Genomic DNA, 13,862 nt, shown 5'->3' on the forward strand with positions numbered 1-13,862 from the left:
CAACGGAAAACAAACCAGAGCTCTTCTTATTGGACAGGTAGTCTCTCCTTGTTTCAGTATGTTTTCTAATGAATTACCCTGTTGTGTCTATTTGAAGTCAATGATACTGTGGTAAGAAAGTATAATGGAGCTCAATGATTCCTACCGCCATTCATACGACGGCAGCCAGTCTAGCGGTTAGAGTGTTGGGCCAGTCACCGAAAGGTTGCTAAGTTTGAATCTGCAAGCAGACGAGGTGAAAAATCTGTCGATGTGCCCTTGAGCAAGGCACTTAATGATAATGGCTAACCTCCAGGCTGTGACTCTGAAGGTGTCTCAGGGCAGAGTTCAGACATGGAAACAAAACACATTTCCAATTCACACATGCTGATAATACACACGGGTGTAAAAGAAGACAAATAAAACCATCCACCAAATTATGGTTGGACTGTCCTTGAGTGGATGCTGTTTAAGAGGTCAATAACCATCCACCAAATTATGGTTGGACTGTCCTTGAGTGGATGCTGTTTTAGAGGTCAATAACCATCCACCAAATTATGGTTGGACTGTCCTTGAGTGGATGCTGTTTAAGAGGTCAATAACCATCCACCAAATTATGGTTGGACTGTCCTTGAGTGGATGCTATTTAAGAGTTCAGACTAAGATTTATTTTTTTTAAAAACCTGCTCAGAGATTTGAGCAAAATATATATTTTAAAAACAGATTCAGCTCACAGTAAGTCAGAGCTGAACGAGAAGTTAGATCAAATGAAATGTTTTAAAAAGTGATCACTTTTCCCCCGTTTGTTGTTGTGTGTAGTCCTCCTGTACAGTAATGTTGTTGAGGTTGTTCCTCCTGTTCAGTAATGTTGAGGTTGTTCCACCTGTCCTGTTCAGTAATGTTGTTGAGGTTGTTCCACCTGTCCTGTTCAGTAATGTTGAGGTTGTTCCTCATGTTCTGTTCAGTAATGTTGAGGTTGTTCCTCCTGTCCTGTTCAGTAATGTTGAGGTTGTTCCTCATTCTCTTCTTTCCTTATTTCTTTGTCTTATTTGGAATGTTTTTCCTCCTTTGTGTCCCTGGCGTCTTCCGTCAGGTGACGTCACGCCGACGCTCGTCCCTTTAAAGCCCGACGTAAGACGCCGGTGTGTCCCTCCAGAGGCGTGTGTGTCCCTCCCAGAGGCGTGTGTGTCCCTCCCAGAGGCGTGTGTGTCCCTCCCAGAGGCGTGTGTGTCCCTCCCAGAGGCGTGTGTGTCCCTCCCAGAGGCGTGTGTGTCCCTCCCAGAGGCGTGTGTGTCCCTCCCAGAGGCGTGTGTGTCCCTCCCAGAGGCGTGTGTGTCCCTCCCAGAGGCGTGTGTGTGTAGTATACAGTGGTAGGTAGGTCATAGCCCGGCCCAGGCGGGGCTGCTGGAGTAACAGTGATCTGTGCCTGTGTGAGGGACCGTCCCCAGTCCATCAGAGTCCAGACAGTCAAACACTATACTCTCCACATCAACCTCCACGTCTTCTGCAAAAAAACAAAACAAAAACCAACACATCTCAGGTTATCAAAGACGATCTATAATCTGTCAAATATGACTGGGGAATAAATACAAATCTGATCAATCGCAGACTCAAATTTCTCCTAAAATCAATGTGTGTTTTAGTTGTACTTGAGACACCGTATTTCTGATATGAAACATTAAGCTGAATAACTTTAAACATGAAAACCTCCCGGACACTTCAGTCAACTAAACCTGAAGTTGAAGACCTACATCCCTAACGTGGAGATGAACACTGAGAAGAGCTGGGACCGAGACCATCAACCTGAAGTTGAAGACCTACATCCCTAACGTGGAGATGAACACTGAGAAGAGCTGGGACCGAGACCATCAACCTGAAGTTGAAGACCTACATCCCTAACGTGGAGATGAACACTGAGAAGAGCTGGGACCGAGACCATCAACCTGAAGTTGAAGACCTACATCCCTAACGTGGAGATGAACACTGAGAAGAGCTGGGACCGAGACCATCAACCTGAAGTTGAAGACCTACATCCCTAACGTGGAGATGAACACTGAGAAGAGCTGGGACCGAGACCATCAACCTGAAGTTGAAGACCTACATCCCTAACGTGGAGATGAACACTGAGAAGAGCTGGGACCGAGACCATCAACCTGAAGTTGAAGACCTACATCCCTAACGTGGAGATGAACACTGAGAAGAGCTGGGACCGAGACCATCAACCTGAAGTTGAAGACCTACATCCCTAACGTGGAGATGAACACTGAGAAGAGCTGGGACCGAGACCATCAACCTGAAGTTGAAGACCTACATCCCTAACGTGGAGATGAACACTGAGAAGAGCTGGGACCGAGACCATCAACCTGAAGTTGAAGACCTACATCCCTAACGTGGAGATGAACACTGAGAAGAGCTGGGACCGAGACCATCAACCTGAAGTTGAAGACCTACATCCCTAACGTGGAGATGAACACTGAGAAGAGCTGGGACCGAGACCATCAACCTGAAGTTGAAGACCTACATCCCTAACGTGGAGATGAACACTGAGAAGAGCTGGGACCGAGACCATCTCAGTGTGAAAACACTTCCGTCAACAAAACCTGAAGATGTACTCCCTAACAAATGGATATTCCCAGGTTACATTTTGAGAGAGATACTAAACATGGGTAAGAGAGCTGTGATTGGTTACTAAACATGGGTAAGAGAGCTGTGATTGGTTACTAAACATGGGTAAGATAGCTGTGATTGGAGAAGAGAGCTGTGATTGGAGAAGAGAGCTGTGACGACTGTGAGACTCACCTCTGTCAGAGTCAGATCTCTCTGAAGAGGACATGGCTGCTGATCCCAGGCTGTCGTTCCTCATCCTCTCGGAGACCGCTCCAGCTCCTCCCTGACCCCCAGGGCCCAGACCCGTCAGACCCCCCAGGCCTCCATGTCCCTGGAGCTGCTCTAGCCTCACCCTCAGCTCTCTCTGCTCCCAACGCAGACGACCCTTCAACTGCTCCGCACGTTCATCCTGATCCTGCAGCTTCTGATGGGGGCGAAGGAGAGAGACATGAGGACAGTTATACAGAGAGAGACATGAGGACAGTTATACAGAGAGAGACATGAGGACAGTTATACAGAGAGAGAGAGACATGAGGACAGTTATACAGAGAGAGAGAGAGACACGAGGACAGTTATACAGAGAGAGAGAGAGAGAGACGTGAGGACAGATATACAGAGAGAGAGAGACACGAGGACAGTTATACAGAGAGATATGAGGACAGTTATACAGAGAGACATGAGGACAGTTATACAGAGAGATATGAGGACAGTTATACAGAGAGACATGAGGACAGTTATACAGAGAGACATGAGGACAGTTATACAGAGAGACATGGACAGTTATACAGAGAGAGAGAGAGACACATGAGTAAAGCTAGTAATGGTTAGGGTTTAGGGTAGTGGTTAGGGTTTAGGGTAGTGGTTAGGGTAATGGTTAGGGTTTAGGGTAGTGGTTTGGGTTAGGGTAGTGTTTAGGGCTTAGGGTAGTGGGCAGGGTTTAGGGTTTAGCTGTGTGTTCATCTCACCTTGATGTGTGTCTGAGCCCGTCTCAGCAGGTTCAGAGTGGTGTTTCTCATGGAGTCAGACACCTGAGGAACCTGCTGCTTCAACTGTTCCAGGTGGTGTCTCAACTGAGCACGTCTGTTACAACAACACAATGAGACAATGTTACAACTGAGCACGTCTGTTACAACAACACAATGAGACAATGTTACAACTGAGCACGTCTGTTACAACAACACAATGAGACAATGTTACAACTGAGCACGTCTGTTACAACAACACAATGAGACAATGTTACAACTGAGCACGTCTGTTACAACAACACAATGAGACAATGTTACAACTGAGCACGTCTGTTACAACAACACAATGAGACAATGTTACAACTGAGCACGTCTGTTACAACAACACAATGAGACAATGTTACAACTGAGCACGTCTGTTACAACAACACAATGAGACAATGTTACAACTGAGCACGTCTGTTACAACAACACAATGAGACAATGTTACAACTGAGCACGTCTGTTACAACAACACAATGAGACAATGTTACAACTGAGCACGTCTGTTACAACAACACAATGAGACAATGTTACAACTGAGCACGTCTGTTACAACACAATGAGACAATGTTACAACTGAGCACGTCTGTTACAACAACACAATGAGACAATGTTACAACTGAGCACGTCTGTTACAACACAATGAGACAATGTTACAACTGAGCACGTCTGTTACAACAACACAATGAGACAATGTTACAACTGAGCACGTCTGTTACAACAACACAATGAGACAATGTTACAACTGAGCACGTCTGTTACAACAACACAATGAGACAATGTTACAACTGAGCACGTCTGTTACAACAACACAATGAGACAATGTTACAACTGAGCATGTCTGTTACAACAACACAATGAGACAATGTTACAACTGAGCACGTCTGTTACAATAATATAACTATTCATAAACTAGACCCTGCCCTGTCCAGGGGATGTACTGTACATTAAGCTGCATCACTCTACAGAAACAGGAGATGGACTCCTGCCCTACGGGCCGTTCTGGTTCACTCTACAGAAACAGGAGATGGACTCCTGCCCTATGGGCCGTTCTGGTTCACTCTACAGAAACAGGAGATGGACTCCTGCCCTACGGGCCGTTCTGGTTCACTCTACAGAAACAGGAGATGGACTCCTGCCCTACGGGCCGTTCTGGTTCACTCTACAGAAACAGGAGATGGACTCCTGCCCTACGGGCCGTTCTGGTTCACTCTACAGAAACAGGAGATGGACTCCTGCCCTACGGGCCGTTCTGGTTCACTCTACAGAAACAGGAGATGGACTCCTGCCCTACGGGCCGTTCTGGTTCACTCTACAGAAACAGGAGATGGACTCCTGCCCTACGGGCCGTTCTGGTTCACTCTACAGAAACAGGAGATGGACTCCTGCCCTACGGGCCGTTCTGGTTCACTCTACAGAAACAGGAGATGGACTCCTGCCCTACGGGCCGTTCTGGTTCACTCTACAGAAACAGGAGATGGACTCCTGCCCTACGGGCCGTTCTGGTTCACTCTACAGAAACAGGAGATGGACTCCTGCCCTACGGGCCGTTCTGGTTCACTCTACAGAAACAGGAGATGGACTCCTGCCCTATGGGCCGTTCTGGTTCACTCTACAGAAACAGGAGATGGACTCCTGACCTACGGGCCGTTCTGGTTCACTCTACAGAAACAGGAGATGGACTCCTGCCCTACGGGCCGTTCTGGTTCACTCTACAGAAACAGGAGATGGACTCCTGCCCTACGGGCCGTTCTGGTTCACTCTACAGAAACAGGAGATGGACTCCTGCCCTACGGGCCGTTCTGGTTCACTCTACAGAAACAGGAGATGGACTCCTGCCCTACGGGCCGTTCTGGTTCACTCTACAGAAACAGGAGATGGACTCCTGCCCTACGGGCCGTTCTGGTTCACTCTACAGAAACAGGAGATGGACTCCTGCCCTACGGGCCGTTCTGGTTCACTCTACAGAAACAGGAGATGGACTCCTGCCCTACGGGCCATTCTGGTTCACTCTACAGAAACAGGAGATGGACTCCTGCCCTACGGGCCGTTCTGGTTCACTGTACAGAAACAGGAAATGGACTCCTGCCCTATGGGCCGTTCTGGTTCACTCTACAGAAACAGGAGATGGACTCCTGCCCTATGGGCCGTTCTGGTTCACTCTACAGAAACAGGAGATGGACTCCTACCCTATGGGCCGTTCTGGTTCACTATACAGAAACAGGAGATGGACTCCTGCCCTACGGGCCGTTGTGGTCCACTCTACAGAAACAGGAGATGGACTCCTGCCCTACGGGCCGTTCTGGTTCACTCTACAGAAACAGGAGATGGACTCCTACCCTATGGGCCGTTCTGGTTCACTCTACAGAAACAGGAGATGGACTCCTGCCCTACGGGCCGTTGTGGTCCACTCTACAGAAACAGGAGATGGACTCCTGCCCTACGGGCCGTTGTGGTCCACTCTACAGAAACAGGAGATGGACTTCTGCCCTATGGGCTGTTCTGGTTCACTCTACAGAAACAGGAGATGGACTCCTACCCTACGGGCCGTTCTGGTTCACTCTACAGAAACAGGAGATGGACTCCTGCCCTACGGGCCGTTCTGGTTCACTCTACTGAAACAGGAGATGGACTCCTGCCCTACGGGCCGTTCTGGTCCACTCTACAGAAACAGGAGATGGACTCCTGCCCTACGGGCCGTTCTGGTTCACTCTACAGAAACAGGAGATGGACTCCTGCCCTACGGGCCGTTCTGGTCCACTCTACAGAAACAGGAGATGGACTCCTACCCTACGGGCCGTTCTGGTTCACTCTACAGAAACAGGAGATGGACTCCTACCCTACGGGCCGTTCTGGTTCACTCTACAGAAACAGGAGATGGACTCCTGCCCTACGGGCCGTTCTGGTCCACTCTACAGAAACAGGAGATGGACTCCTGCCCTACGGGCCGTTCTGGTTCACTCTACAGAAACAGGAGATGGACTCCTGCCCTACGGGCCGTTCTGGTTCACTCTACAGAAACAGGAGATGGACTCCTGCCCTACGGGCCGTTCTGGTTCACTCTACAGAAACAGGAGATGGACTCCTGCCCTACGGGCCGTTCTGGTTCACTCTACAGAAACAGGAGATGGACTCCTGCCCTACGGGCCGTTCTGGTTCACTCTACAGAAACAGGAGATGGACTCCTGCCCTACGGGCCGTTCTGGTTCACTCTACAGAAACAGGAGATGGACTCCTGCCCTACGGGCCGTTCTGGTTCACTCTACAGAAACAGGAGATGGACTCCTGCCCTACGGGCCGTTCTGGTTCACTCTACAGAAACAGGAGATGGACTCCTGCCCTACGGGCCGTTCTGGTTCACTCTACAGAAACAGGAGATGGACTCCTGCCCTATGGGCCGTTCTGGTTCACTCTACAGAAACAGGAGATGGACTCCTGACCTACGGGCCGTTCTGGTTCACTCTACAGAAACAGGAGATGGACTCCTGCCCTACGGGCCGTTCTGGTTCACTCTACAGAAACAGGAGATGGACTCCTGCCCTACGGGCCGTTCTGGTTCACTCTACAGAAACAGGAGATGGACTCCTGCCCTACGGGCCGTTCTGGTTCACTCTACAGAAACAGGAGATGGACTCCTGCCCTACGGGCCGTTCTGGTTCACTCTACAGAAACAGGAGATGGACTCCTGCCCTACGGGCCGTTCTGGTTCACTCTACAGAAACAGGAGATGGACTCCTGCCCTACGGGCCGTTCTGGTTCACTCTACAGAAACAGGAGATGGACTCCTGCCCTACGGGCCATTCTGGTTCACTCTACAGAAACAGGAGATGGACTCCTGCCCTACGGGCCGTTCTGGTTCACTGTACAGAAACAGGAAATGGACTCCTGCCCTATGGGCCGTTCTGGTTCACTCTACAGAAACAGGAGATGGACTCCTGCCCTATGGGCCGTTCTGGTTCACTCTACAGAAAGAGGAGATGGACTCCTACCCTATGGGCCGTTCTGGTTCACTATACAGAAACAGGAGATGGACTCCTGCCCTACGGGCCGTTGTGGTCCACTCTACAGAAACAGGAGATGGACTCCTGCCCTACGGGCCGTTCTGGTTCACTCTACAGAAACAGGAGATGGACTCCTACCCTATGGGCCGTTCTGGTTCACTCTACAGAAACAGGAGATGGACTCCTGCCCTACGGGCCGTTGTGGTCCACTCTACAGAAACAGGAGATGGACTCCTGCCCTACGGGCCGTTGTGGTCCACTCTACAGAAACAGGAGATGGACTTCTGCCCTATGGGCTGTTCTGGTTCACTCTACAGAAACAGGAGATGGACTCCTACCCTACGGGCCGTTCTGGTTCACTCTACAGAAACAGGAGATGGACTCCTGCCCTACGGGCCGTTCTGGTTCACTCTACTGAAACAGGAGATGGACTCCTGCCCTACGGGCCGTTCTGGTCCACTCTACAGAAACAGGAGATGGACTCCTGCCCTACGGGCCGTTCTGGTTCACTCTACAGAAACAGGAGATGGACTCCTGCCCTACGGGCCGTTCTGGTCCACTCTACAGAAACAGGAGATGGACTCCTACCCTACGGGCCGTTCTGGTTCACTCTACAGAAACAGGAGATGGACTCCTACCCTACGGGCCGTTCTGGTTCACTCTACAGAAACAGGAGATGGACTCCTGCCCTACGGGCCGTTCTGGTCCACTCTACAGAAACAGGAGATGGACTCCTACCCTACGGGCCGTTCTGGTTCACTCTACAGAAACAGGAGATGGACTCCTGCCCTACGGGCCGTTCTGGTTCACTCTACAGAAACAGGAGATGGACTCCTGCCCTACGGGCCATTCTGGTTCACTCTACAGAAACAGGAGATGGACTCCTGCCCTACGGGCCGTTCTGGTTCACTGTACAGAAACAGGAGATGGACTCCTGCCCTATGGGCCGTTCTGGTTCACTCTACAGAAACAGGAGATGGACTCCTGCCCTATGGGCCGTTCTGGTTCACTCTACAGAAACAGGAGATGGACTCTTGCCCTATGGGTCGTTCTGGTTCACTCTCCAGAAACAGGAGATGGACTCCTGCCCTACGGGCCGTTCTGGTTCACTCTACAGAAACAGGAGATGGACTCCTGCCCTATGGGCCGTTCTGGTTCACTGTACAGAAACAGGAGATGGACTCCTGCCCTATGGGCCGTTCTGGTCCACTCTACAGAAACAGGAGATGGACTCCTGCCCTATGGGCCGTTCTGGTTCACTCTACAGAAACAGGAGATGGACTCCTGCCCTACGGGCCGTTCTGGTTCACTCTACAGAAACAGGAGATGGACTCCTGCCCTATGGGCCGTTCTGGTTCACTGTACAGAAACAGGAGATGGACTCCTGCCCTATGGGCCGTTCTGGTCCACTCTACAGAAACAGGAGATGGACTCCTGCCCTACGGGCCGTTCTGGTTCACTCTACAGAAACAGGAGATGGACTCCTGCCCTATGGGCCGTTCTGGTTCACTGTACAGAAACAGGAGATGGACTCCTGCCCTATGGGCCGTTCTGGTCCACTCTACAGAAACAGGAGATGGACTCCTGCCCTATGGGCCGTTCTGGTTCACTCTACAGAAACAGGAGATGGACTCCTGCCCTACGGGCCGTTCTGGTTCACTCTACAGAAACAGGAGATGGACTCCTGCCCTACGGGCCGTTCTGGTTCACTCTACAGAAACAGGAGATGGACTCCTGCCCTACGGGCCGTTCTGGTTCACTCTACAGAAACAGGAGATGGACTCCTGCCCTACGGGCCGTTCTGGTTCACTCTACAGAAACAGGAGATGGACTCCTGCCCTATGGGCCGCTCTGGTTCGGACAAGGCTACATACTTTATTTAATAAAACTCAAGCCCAGTTGCACTTAAACATGAAATTAAATAAGATGTAAAGGAGTGGCTGTCTTTAAAAAGCAACAGATCCCTTTGAAAACGGCAGATACAGTTTTCACAGTTATTCTTGTGTCCAAATTGACTACTTAGTGTAAATAGGATCATTTTGGTAATAAAGTCCTTATCTGCCTCTCCAGTGCTAGCTGTGCCACTAGAGATCCTGGTTCGAGTCTAGACTCTGTCGCAGCCGGCCACAACCGGGAGATTCATGAGACGGCGCACAATTGGCCCAGCGTTGTCCGGGTTAGGGGAGGGTTTGGCCCAGCGTCGTCCGGGTTAGGGGAGGGTTTGGCCCAGTGTCGTCCGGGTTAGGGGAGGGTTTGGCCCAGCGTCGTCCGGGTTAGGGGAGGGTTTGGCCCGGCAGGGATGTTCCTATCCCATCGCACACTAGCGACTCCTGTGGCGGGCCGGGTGCAATGCACGCTGACACTGTCGCCAGGTGCACAATGTTTCCTCCGACACATTGGTGCGGCTGGCTTCCGGGTTAAGTGGGCGTTGTGTCAAGAAGCAGTGCGGCTTGGCTGGGTTGTGTTTCAGAGGACACATGGCTCTCGACCTTCGCCTCTCCCGAGTCCATACGGGAGTTGCAGCGATGGGACAAGATTGTAACTACCAACTAGATACCACAAAATTGGGGAGAAAAAGGCGATTTAAAAAAAATAATAAATAAGAACTAAATACATTTTACAAATAAAGTCAGTCATCTAAAACTAAGTTTGGAACATCTGTGCTTCACAAGAAGTAAGTGAAGGCCCACTAATGTCCATTTGCCCACTAATGTCCATTTGCCCACTAATGTCCATTTGCCCACTAACATGGGGTGAACCTCTATTCAGTTCACTGCAGCTAGCGCCTGGAACGAGCTGCAACAAACACTCAAACTGGACCGTTTTATCTCCATCTCTTCATTCAAAGACTCAATCATGGACACTCTTACTAACAGTTGTGGCTGCTCTGAGTGATATATTGTTGTCTCTACCTTCTTGCCCTTTGTGCTGTTGTCTGTGCCCAATAATGTTTGTACCATGTTTTTGTGCTGCTACCATGTTGTACTGCTGCCATGTTGTGCTGCTACCATGTTGTACTGCTGCCATGTTGTGTTGCTACCATGTTGTACTGCTACCATGTTGTGCTGCTACCATGTTGTGTTGCTACCATGTTGTGTTGCTACCATGTTGTACTGCTGCCATGTTGTGTTGCTACCATGTTGTACTGCTGCCATGTTGTGTTGCTACCATGTTGTGCTTCTACCATGTTGTGCTGCTACCACATTTTGTTGCTACCATGTTGTGCTGCTACCACGTTGTGCTGCTACCACGTTGTGTTAATACCATGTCGTTGTCATGTTGTGCTGCTACCATGTTGTGCTGCTACCATGTTGTTGTGATGTTGTTGTCATGTTGTGCTGCTACCATGTTGTGTTGCTACCATGTTGTTGTCATGTTGTGTTGCTACCATGTTGTTGTCATGTTGTGTTGCTACCATGTTGTTGTCATGTTGTGTTGCTACCATGTTGTTGTCATGTTGTGCTGCTACCATGTTGTGCTGCTACCATGTTGTTGTCATGTTGTGCTGCTACCATGTTGTGTTGCTACCATGTTGTTGTCATGTTGTGCTGCTACCATGTTGTGTTGCTACCATGTTGTTGTCATGTTGTGTTGCTGCCATGTTGTGTTGCTACCATGTTGTTGTCATGTTGTGCTGCTACCATGTTGTGTTGCTACCATGTTGTTGTCATGTTGTGTTGCTGCCATGTTGTGTTGCCACCATGTTGTTGTCATGTTGTGCTGCTACCATGTTGTGTTGCTACCATGTTGTTGTCATGTTGTGTTGCTACCATGTTGTTGTCATGTTGTGTTGCTACCATGTTGTTGTCATGTTGTGTTGCTGCCTTGTTGTTGTCATGTTGTGTTGCTACCATGTTGTGTTGCTACCATGTTGTTGTCATGTTGTGTTGCTACCATGTTGTTGTCATGTTGTGTTGCTGCCATGTTGTGTTGTCATGTTGTGTTGCTGCCATATTGTGTTGTCATGTTGTGTTGCTACCATGTTATTGTCATGTTGTGTTGCTGCCTTGCTATGTTGTTGTCATGTTGTGCTGCTACCATGTTGTGTTGCTACCATGTTATTGTCATGTTGTGTTGCTGCCTTGCTATGTTGTTGTCATGTTGTGTTGCTGCCATGTTGTGTTGCTACCATGTTGTTGTCATGTTGTGCTGCTACCATGTTGTGTTGCTGCCATGTTGTTGTCATGTTGTGTTGCTGCCATGTTGTGCTGCTACCATGTTATTGTCATGTTGTGTTGCTGCCTTGCTATGTTGTTGTCATGTTGTGTTGCTGCCTTGCTATGTTGTTGTCATGTTGTGTTGCTACCATGTTGTGTTGCTACCATGTTGTTGTCATGTTGTGTTGCTATCATGTTGTTGTCATGTTGTGTTGCTACCATGTTATTGTCATGTTGTGTTGCTACCATGTTATTGTCATGTTGTGTTGCTGCCTTGCTATGTTGTTGTCATGTTGTGCTGCTACCATGTTGTGTTGCTACCATGTTATTGTCATGTTGTGTTGCTGCCTTGCTATGTTGTTGTCATGTTGTGTTGCTGCCATGTTGTGTTGCTACCATGTTGTTGTCATGTTGTGCTGCTACCATGTTGTGTTGCTGCCATGTTGTTGTCATGTTGTGTTGCTGCCATGTTGTGCTGCTACCATGTTATTGTCATGTTGTGTTGCTGCCTTGCTATGTTGTTGTCATGCTGTGTTGCTGCCTTGCTATGTTGTTGTCATGTTGTGTTGCTACCATGTTGTGTTGCTACCATGTTGTTGTCATGTTGTGTTGCTATCATGTTGTTGTCATGTTGTGTTGCTACCATGTTATTGTCATGTTGTGTTGCTGCCATGTTGTGTTGTCATGTTGTGTTGCTGCCATATTGTGTTGTCATGTTGTGTTGCTACCATGTTATTGTCATGTTGTGTTGCTGCCTTGCTATGTTGTTGTCATGTTGTGTTGCTGCCTTGCTATGTTGTTGTCATGTTGTGTTGCTACCATGTTGTGTTGCTACCATGTTGTTGTCATGTTGTGTTGCTATCATGTTGTTGTCATGTTGTGTTGCTACCATGTTATTGTCATGTTGTGTTGCTGCCATGTTGTGTTGTCATGTTGTGTTGCTGCCATATTGTGTTGTCATGTTGTGTTGCTACCATGTTATTGTCATGTTGTGTTGCTGCCTTGCTATGTTGTTGTCATGTTGTGCTGCTACCATGTTGTGTTGCTACCATGTTATTGTCATGTTGTGTTGCTGCCTTGCTATGTTGTTGTCATGTTGTGTTGCTGCCATGTTGTGTTGGTACCATGTTGTTGTCATGTTGTGCTGCTACCATGTTGTGTTGCTGCCATGTTGTTGTCATGTTGTGTTGCTGCCATGTTGTGCTGCTACCATGTTATTGTCATGTTGTGTTGCTGCCTTGCTATGTTGTTGTCATGTTGTGTTGCTGCCTTGCTATGTTGTTGTCATGCTGTGTTGCTGCCTTGCTATGTTGTTGTCATGCTGTGTTGCTGCCTTGCTATGTTATTGTCATGTTGTGTTGCTACCATGCTGTTGTCATGTTGTGGTGCTGCCTTGCGCTGTTGTTGTCTTAGGTCTCTCTTTATGTAGTGTAGGCTCGTCGTGATGTGTGTTTTGTCCTATATCTATATATTGTTTTAGTTAAAGTTGAATAGTTAAATAAATATATATAAATGAACAGCTGCTGGGATCGCTCTCTATCCACTAGCACAGACAGTGAGACAGACCTGCCCAGCAGCTCCAACTTTGTTTACAGAAGACAAAACATTACAAAAAAAATTGAACTTGTGAAATACTGCACCAAACAACTTAGATAGATTTCAATTGCCTAACTAAAACATCCTTGGGAAAAAAAACGTCAAAATTAATCACAGACTTCTTGAGTTGTTTTAGATTAATCCTGGGGATTTTGAGGAAGTGAATTAGGCTTCCGCGTCTACATTGTCTGATGAGGGACAACCCTCATTAACCAAACGCAGAATCTGTCAGGAAACACACCTCCAAGTGCTGAAATTAGTTTTTTTTCTCTAATGAACAACAGAAAAACACGCTTGTTAATCGGCGTGTTCAGTGGCTCTTTAAGAGGTATCTTTAGTTTTATGCCTGTGTTGTTACTATTATAATTAGACATGTACCAATGGAAATCTACACAGTGGTTGCCGAAGGTAGAATGTCACAGGACTGATAGAATGGCTCTTTACCTGTGCTTCTCCAACTCGTTATGGACTGTCCTGTGGACGAAGAAAGCATAAAGTCATTATTAGTGAGTTTA

The 13,862-nt window shown here is 48.4% G+C and overlaps 1 protein-coding gene across 1 annotated transcript in view; it reads right to left on the minus strand.

The window, feature by feature from the left end:
* Positions 1 to 644: 644 nt before the first annotated feature.
* mxd3 (MAX dimerization protein 3) overlaps positions 645 to 13,862 on the minus strand; it is a 29,731-nt gene continuing 16,513 nt past the window's right edge. The window contains exons 3-6 of the mRNA XM_036970495.2: positions 13,792 to 13,821; positions 3,552 to 3,666; positions 2,779 to 3,010; positions 645 to 1,483 (exon numbers count right to left, since the gene is read on the minus strand). Coding sequence (XP_036826390.1) covers positions 1,359 to 1,483; positions 2,779 to 3,010; positions 3,552 to 3,666; positions 13,792 to 13,821 — 502 coding nt within the window. The 3' untranslated portion in view covers positions 645 to 1,358. The remainder of the gene's footprint in view (positions 1,484 to 2,778; positions 3,011 to 3,551; positions 3,667 to 13,791; positions 13,822 to 13,862) is intronic.

The sequence above is a fragment of the Oncorhynchus mykiss genome, chromosome 25 (assembly GCF_057628025.1).
Source record: "Oncorhynchus mykiss isolate SJ-2025 chromosome 25, ASM5762802v1, whole genome shotgun sequence".
Classification (NCBI taxonomy): Eukaryota; Metazoa; Chordata; class Actinopteri; order Salmoniformes; family Salmonidae; genus Oncorhynchus; species Oncorhynchus mykiss.